The sequence below is a fragment of the Molothrus ater genome, chromosome 4 (assembly GCF_012460135.2).
Source record: "Molothrus ater isolate BHLD 08-10-18 breed brown headed cowbird chromosome 4, BPBGC_Mater_1.1, whole genome shotgun sequence".
Classification (NCBI taxonomy): domain Eukaryota; kingdom Metazoa; phylum Chordata; class Aves; order Passeriformes; family Icteridae; genus Molothrus; species Molothrus ater.
Window position 1 is genome coordinate 53,911,192 of NC_050481.2, and position 8,547 is coordinate 53,919,738.

Genomic DNA, 8,547 nt, shown 5'->3' on the forward strand with positions numbered 1-8,547 from the left:
GTTATTAGTCAAAGCTTATATTTCCCCACCAAAGCTCACTGAACATACTTCTGTATGAAGACTGAGTATATCTTAAAAATAATCACTTATTGAGCCATTCACTCATTTGTCAAGGCTACATATAATAAACAAACAAAACAAACCAAACCAAAAACAAATTAAAAAAAAAAACCCACACCATTCAGGAGATATTTTTCACAAATATCCAAGGGAGCCACAAGGAGTTATTTACTATTAAAAATAAAATAACATTTTTGTGAAAATTTCTTTTCTAAATAACATATTTAACTTGCAGGAAACTGAATTTAAGTAATTCAGTTCACAGAGCCACTAGATGGAACTGAGAAAAACTGTTCCTTTATCTCTGTAACACTTGTTTAATAATTACATACAATTAACCCCTTCCTTTATTCTAAACTACAAAGTGAGAAGGAGCACTAAGACCACAATTTCACAAAGTTTCCCCTTTTAAGGAGAAAGTACACAGAGCCTAGAAAACCAAAACATCTTAAGCAAATTTTTATTCAAGACAACCTTGCTTAAATTAATGCTCTATCAGAAGGTTTGACAGAGTATTCAAAGCTTTTAAACACAGCTTTAAATAGGTTAAGGTAACCTACTGTTTTTAGTAAACTACTCAGTTCTAGAGGCTGAGCTTTTGACAATTTCTTACAAATGAACATTAACTACAGAAACACAGTACACACAAAAAATAAATCAGGTATTAAAATTTTAGCTGGAGACAGTACCAGAGGGCTGGGCTGCTGACAGTTTTTAAATGATTCATGATGCATAAGAAAAGGCAGGAAACAGAAACTGTTGCCTAGAGGAAAAGGATCAAAGCTATCTTTGCATTCCTATAAATTCTGAGCTACTGCAGAAGTTAAGCTTAACACAATCTAACAACAATTCCAATTGTTGCCTCAACAACAATTCCAATTTACACAAGTTTCTGTGGTGCTGATTGTGGTTTGCAACACAAGCTGCAGTAACTCAGTGATGGTTCCCTTCCCATCTCAACATCTAGGCATCATGAAGATTCACCTGCAGGAACATAACGCTGCCTGCATAGAGAGAAAATCTCCTGATATACTTAAAAATCTTGGCTAGACACTACAGGAATGAGATCAAAAAGGTCAATGGCTCTTACCTCTTAATTTGAATTATGTTGAAACAAATGAGTCAACAGTTCTGAGTGCTGTGAGCTCTTAATTCTTAATTGTACTGACAAGCACATTATCTTCGATTTCCAAGATGAATTTTAGTTAAAATTCTACATCTCATTATACAGATTTAAAGATGCCTGCCTCTACCAGGTCTTTGAAAAATGCCATGGATTTTTCAGATTTGAAGGAAAATGAGCAAGATCCAGAATAAAGGGGCAGGAGGAGGAAAGGTATAAATAAACTCTCTTCAGTTAAGTTTGAATTGCTCAGAGAAATCAAGTGAAAAAGGGCAAATTTTCTGACAATCATCACATTCTGTTTGTGCTGATTCTAAATTATAACAACACATTATAATTTTATTCACCCCTCCTCTTTCAGATATGCAGTTTCCATAGGAACTGGCAATACTTAGTAGTAACCAAAGGCAGAATAACACTAATTTATGTAAAAACTTGAAACTTACCTTGGTTTCTAAAAATGTGTATATGCTTATTTTAGAACAACAAACATTGTGGTTATTAATTTTTTACACATTCCCTATGTGGTCAAGATAAATATCTCAAGTTTCTGTATTTCAAAAAGCCAGTTTCACAGACAGGTTGTAACAGACTAATCCCAATGAAGTCTTCTCATATATCAGGATTTCTGCAGTAAATTAGTCAGCACTTACATAAAATAATAAACTTTTGATTTTTGAAGAGTGTTTGACCATGCACTAATTAAATCTTTTTAAAAATAAAAAAGAATGCTAGTAATTTTCTTAGCTTTCCCACACCACAGCTCTTTGCTATGCGTTCCTCTTCCTAAATATTGATTGAGAATGAACACTAAACACGAAAAAGACGTAAAGACGGCCAAGTTAGAGAACACTATCTAGAAATCAATTAGAAGGCTATCAAACTGCTTTCTTCATACAAATGCTAAAAAAACCCGGTATTTTTAGGTGATTTTCATAGTTGTAGTATTACTATAGGAAATCTTATCAAGATCAACAGCTCCCGTCACTGGGCACAGTCCCCTTTTGACAAACACATGGCAGCCCAACGCAGCTCTGACAGATCAGCATCCCTGGAGTTAGGCAGAAGAAAATGAGTCATGCCCAAGCTGCGTGGGCCCAGCTTTGCAGAATCGGGTAGGAGGTCCTCAGAAAAGCAGAGCTGTCTTCAGAAATCTTATAGCTGAAAGGGCAACACAAAAACCTGCTGATGGAGAGATGACAGAGCTCCAGCATCTCAGGGAGCAACACTGGGGGTATTAAGAAAGGGTCTGCTACATACTACTACTCTAACACAAGAAAAAAAACAAAAAACAGCTAAATAACCTGGCTAAATTAAAACATTAGGAATGAATCCTCAGAAGAGGTGAAGGAAAATCCTCACAGGACAACAGAAGGTGCAGAACACACTGGCAGAAGCACTAAAGAGTTACAATCAAAACACTGGAAGGCTGTAAGGCAAAAAAACTCAGCTAAGAGCAAAGGAAGTTACAAGTGCTTGCTGTCTTATCTCTGAGTGGGAGTCCAATGCCATTAAGCTACATAAAGGCCAGGGTTTTTCCTGGTTAATTGTTTTTTAATATTTGTTTCAAAACTGTCTACAAATCCAGCCACTCACAGCTTTTTTAACTGTATCTCATAGTTACGACAATGCAACTGCTGACTGAGCTATCGAAACACACATCTCTCCTGAATTTCTATTCTTCCTCACTAAAAATAAAAAATATGCTAAGAAATTAAAAACTTAATTTAACTGAGAAACTCATTCTATTTCAAAGACAAATGACAGCATTGAGATGCTATCAAAAAGTAAATAGTAGCTTGAAGTCAACACCCTTTAGAGGAGACAGGAGTTGAAATTAGTCCTCCCACCAGAAATAGTAAAACCAGATTACAAGGAGCTTTTCTAGAGACAAACAGAAGAAATGAAATTGCAAAAAAACAAACAACGAAAAACTCCAAACCTGTAATGCTCCGTAGCTAGAGAAATCTACTAGCAGTTTACTAAGAAAGCAATGGAAATCTCATAGCTCTCAAACTTTTAAGACAATTGCATGCCAAACTAGTCATGCAAAAGCATTTCACTATGTTCCCAAATTCACCATCCTCTTTGTATTAGCTCACCATACAATGAAGTCTCTCACACAACCACCAAATTCCAAATGCATTATTCAAGCCCCAAAAAGGTCACTGATGCAGTTTCACAGTCACCTTAGTGATAAAACTCTACGAACAGCTCTGTTCAGACTAGGTGCCATCACAGGAAGCAGACCATCCTTGCTCCCCTCTCCTGACACCACGGTCCTCCCTCTTCTTTGCACTGGTGCTAGGCTTAAAGTAAGTTAGGAAGCAGTCTGATAAAAATTCATAGTTTTACCTGTTGCCTGTGGTTCTTGTCACATTCCTGCAATCCAAAGCCACAGACAGTGCTCATCACAACATCAGGGCCAGTCAGGTGGTACAGAGCAGAAAGGGAGCATAAAACTCCTTCCCTCCTGGTGGGTTTCCAGCAGTGGGATAAGCATGCCTGCTCCTACTAGCTCTCTTCTGGTAACAATATTGCCTGCATGACCAGCTGGGGTCAATCCAGAGAAAAAAGCCCCACTTAAACAGCCACCCACACTAGAACAGCTTAAGCCAACTCTAGAGCTGCAGCTAAAAATACATTTTCCAGAAACCTTCACTTCTCAAATGCCAAAGCCTGATTAATTTGAAGAGCTCAGAGTGTTAATATGATGGCTAAATTCCAGAATAGAAATGTAATTAAAAGAAAAATCTTTGAAGAACTAAAAAGGTTACATTGTGTTGCCTATTATTTCTTCAGTGCAGTGCTGTAGTTAAAACTGGTCTCAAATATTGTGAGACATAATTAGAGAGAAATTTATTAGCCAAATACAGGTGGAGGATCTCTGTCACACCCAAAGGCAGCCGAGCTAATCCATGATCATGGATTAAATTTAAACATGAAAATAATCCAGAATTACAAAGCAATTTATAATTGGGTGAATATAAAAATGTGAAAACTCAGTGCTATCTTCAAGCTTAGAACAAAAGGTTCCTTAAAACCTTCTACCAAATTAAGTAGTGAACAAGCAGAGCTGGAGTGAATAGCAAACAGCCTCATGGTGTTCCCTCCAAGGGAGACACATCTCTGTTGGTCCAATTTTCATAATCATGACTAAATACCTTCAGGCACAGTCAAGTCACACTACATATTCAGCTGTCATTTAAAAATACTGTTAAAAAGGCACATACACACAGGAAAGACAACAGTAATGATAATCTATATAGTCAATTAAGTAAATACCTGAATATCTGATAAAATATGGCAAAAATAGAATCATAAGCTCTCCCCTAGTCCTAAAACTCATCACACATCCTTTTTCTGTCAAATATCTAGATTATCTTTGCCAGCTTCTTCTCTAAGCCAATAAAAACCTCTGATACTGGGAACCTGTTTAACAATCTACACAATTTGGCTGTTATAGGTAAAAACTTTCCAGCCTATATTTAATCTAAATCATACCCACAAAAATTTACTTCCTCTTAACCTACACCTCAACTACAGGAAAATTAAAAAAAAGACTACAGAATAAAAGCTTTAAAAAACTCGCAGTGCTTCCATGAACCATTTCTTACATACCCACCCCACAGCTTTTTCCACCACATCAAAACAATCCAATACCTTATTAAAATAAAAAAATTAATTTGTAAGTTCTGAACCTCTCAAGCCACGTGATTTAATACTCAAACCTAGACACAAAAGTGCAGTCAAAAAGAAAAAAAAAGAAAAAATAAGAAAAAAAAAAGCCTTCTGTACTTTAAACTCAATCAACATATTCAAGGATGGCATCTACTTTTGCCAGCTGCATGTTTCTCATTCAGACCAATTTGTGACTAGAAGTCCTGAATTATTTTCTATAGCTCCGTTTCCCAAACATCTCTATCTAAGCATCCCATAGCCTCTTCCTAGCGCAGCATTTTATGTGCATCAGCTTTTTATCTTCTGGATTGTACTTCTCAAACCAGTCAAAATTACTGAATTAAAAGTTTATTCTGTTGTTCTCCAGACAAGTGTTGGTATTCTCTCCTAACTCAGCAGTGCATTTCCAACTCTCACCTTTTAGGAAAATAACAGATAATATAACTAAAATCACCCCCTGAAAAAGTCATCTGTTTTTTTCCAACCATTCAAGAGTTCTTCCAGCTTTGCAAAAAGTAACTTTAAACTACTTAGGAGTTAGTTAGGCAAACTCCATGACAAATTGAAACATGTATTTATTAAGTGGATGAACACAAAACTATGCTGATACCTCCTAAAATTTAAAACTGTTTATAAAATGGCTTTTAAACATATGTATTTTCCAGACCATACTGTCATGTAACACAATTAATCCACTTAAAGCGTGTTAGATTTCTCAAATAATTATATTTCTTCTTCACGAGAGTCACTACTAAGTGAAAGAGAACACAGCTGATGGGCATCTCAGTACCTTTACAGTCCATAAAACATTTTAAAAATTTGGATTTTTCCATACAGACTGACACATCAAAATTGACTGAGCACAAAATGTAGACAGCATCAGCAGTATTCATAGTAAGAACTGCTTACCACCACCTACAACCAGATCAATCACAATCAAAAACCAGAGAGAGAGCTGTTCTGATACAGCACTTCCACAACACCCTTGGGAGGTACAACTGCTGCTCCACAGACTGCGGATGCTCCAGCTTCCTTAGCTCATCCAGCAAGCCAACAGACTGGACAATTCACATTGCAGGAATATCACTGATCCCCCGCTAGATCACGTAGCCTTGCATCTCTACCTTGGAGTTATGTCATGACTACTGCTGAAGTTTCACTAATTCTAATTAAAATTCATGTCCTTAAGGTGCTGGGCTGAGAAGAAACCCAGGTATGTGTCATCAGCTGAAGTTCAACACCTACAGTTCAGGATGTCAATACTATTCCAAACAACATCAGAAGTTTTTCTTTGAGAAACGCACATTACTTTGATTCTGAAGGGATATGGGTTTTTCTTGTTTCGTCCACCTTCCAAGTTCTTCCTTTCAATTACGGAGCTTTTTGAAAAGCACATTATGAGACTGGACAAACTTCTAAGTGTTTCCGACCCCATTTTGCTAAGTGAACTGTCTAAAGGCAGTAAAGCTTCCTCCTGTTCATTACAAGACAGATTCTGAATGCGTATAAGCAATTCAGAGCCATCAAAGCTTGCCGAAATTAGATTATTTGAAATGTTTCGATAGAAGCGCTGTTTTAATTGCAGGCATTCCCAATTGCCCTAAGTACGGTAATGTGACTTTTCTTTAAAGAATTAAGCCAAGGCTGGAATGCCTTCCCCTTTCCCGGAGAACTAAACCCCCCTGGGGGCAGGGATGGACACTCTGCCTTGCAGGAGCCGCGCAGCGATACAGCGGGACCCGCCAGCCGCCCCTGCCGGCTCCGGGCCGTGCCCGCCGGAGGCGGCCCCGCGGGTGCGGCGCCGGGGCGGGCGCGCTCGGCCGCTCTGGCCGCGGCCGGCGGCGCCCCGGACACCGGCACGGGCGGCACCGCAGGAGCCGACGCGGAAGCGGCGGCTCCGGATCCCAACAATATCGCTATTCAACAGGATCCTGCACACATCCTGCGGCGGGCTGCTTCCCGGGAAGGGCCGCGCCGGGCAGTACCGCAGTGCCGCCGCCGCAGCCGGACCCCCTGCAGACCGGCCCGGCGCCCTCTGCAGAGCCGCACCGCGCCCGGCCCCGCGGCGGCGGGAGGCGGCTCGGAGGCGCCCCGGAGAGCAGCGTCCCACCCGTCCGCCGAGAGCCGCCCGCCGGCGGGACGCGCGGGGGCCGTTACCTGTCACCGGCTCCGCCGCAGAGCCGGCCGCGCCGCCCCGTCCTCCCCGCCGGCCGCCGCCGCCGTCCGCAGCCTCCAGCTCGCACCCCGCGCCCGCGGCGGCGGGCAGGAGCAGCCCCAGCAGGAGCAGGCAGGTCAGCACCGGCCGCACGCCGGGCGCTCGGAGCCCGCTCATCGGTACCGGCGCTGCCGCGGAGCGAAGACAGGAACACAAGGACGGACGGAAGGAACGCAGGGCTGGAGCTCCGCGCTGCGCCGCTGCCGCTCCGGCGGCACCAACCCGCTCCGCGCCGCCTCCCGCCGCTTCCGGCGGCCCCCGCGCCGCCGGGCGACACGTCACCGCGCGGTGACGTCACCGGGGAGGGGGCGGCCAGCGGCGCGCGGCCCCGGTCCCGCTGCCCGCAGGACAGCGCGGCCCGGACGGGACGGGACGGGACGGGACGGGACCGGACCGGACCGGACCGGACCGGACCGGACCGGACCGGACCGGACCGGACGGGACAGCAGCGGGCAGGGCAGAACAGAACAGGACCGGACCGGACCGGACCGGACCGGACCGGACCGGACCGGACGGGACAGCAGCGGGCAGGGCAGAACAGAACAGGACCGGAGCGGACCGGACCGGCGGCAGCCGCAGGTGCCGGGACGCGCTCGGGCCGCCTGCATCCCCGGAGCCGGGCACTCCTGTCGGGGTGCGGGGAGCGGGGAGCGGGGAGCAGCCGTCCCCCGGGCCGCCAGGCGTGTCCCGGAACCCCTCCGATCCAGACCGGCTGGGCCGGACCCAGGAAGGGCACAAGGTGAAAATAAGATGTTTTAGAAAATGAAAATAAGGTGTTTCAGCTACAGGGCAAAGCCTTGGACTTCGTTAAACTTGCCCTTATCGCACCGGCAGGACAGACACCTGAGGAGAGCTGTCTGAAGTTCAGGTTCGGTGTGTACTACAGCGCTCTCAAAACAAACATCGACAAAACGTGAAAAGGAAGAGTTTCAAATCTGATCTCACACAACTGAAGCCAGGAAAACTAAGTCTTCACAAAGATTCAACCGTGATTTCATTGTGCTTAAAATCTTTACCAAAAAACCCCACTTTTGCTTATGATGTTTCCATCAAGCCACTGAATGGCAGTAAAGTCTGTGCTTTGTCCTGTCCAAACTTGCAGTACTTTACAGCATTCCATTTAGAGCCATTTAACGAGAATAACACAGCCTTTAAAGACCAAATTCAATCTACTATTTTAGATACACAGTACGTGAGAAAATAATGCAACACAGGTGCTAAAAGCTATATAAACATTACATTTTCTATTAGCTATTGCAATTACCTAAGAAATAACAGAAGAGGGCTTGAAAGAGCCTTGAGAAAAGCCTTTGCCTGCTATGTAGACCCTGCAGGAGACAGGAGCACGAAATGGAGTTGTACAAGCTGCTTCTGCGGGTCAGCAAAATCTGGAAAGCTAACTGTGAAATCATTACAGTACTATTAAATGCAGCAGAAAACAATTTCTCTACTAATATAGCTGGCATGC

The 8,547-nt window shown here is 43.4% G+C and overlaps 1 protein-coding gene across 2 annotated transcripts in view; it reads right to left on the reverse strand.

Annotated features, from left to right (window-relative positions):
* Window positions 1-7,291, reverse strand: part of STIM2 (stromal interaction molecule 2) — a 70,569-nt gene extending 63,278 nt beyond the window's left edge. For both annotated transcript variants that reach the window (XM_036381825.2, XM_036381824.2), the window contains exon 1: window positions 7,022-7,291. In XM_036381825.2, the coding sequence (XP_036237718.2) occupies window positions 7,022-7,196 (175 nt within the window). In that variant the 5' untranslated portion in view covers window positions 7,197-7,291. The remainder of the gene's footprint in view (window positions 1-7,021) is intronic.
* Window positions 7,292-8,547: the final 1,256 nt, after the last annotated feature.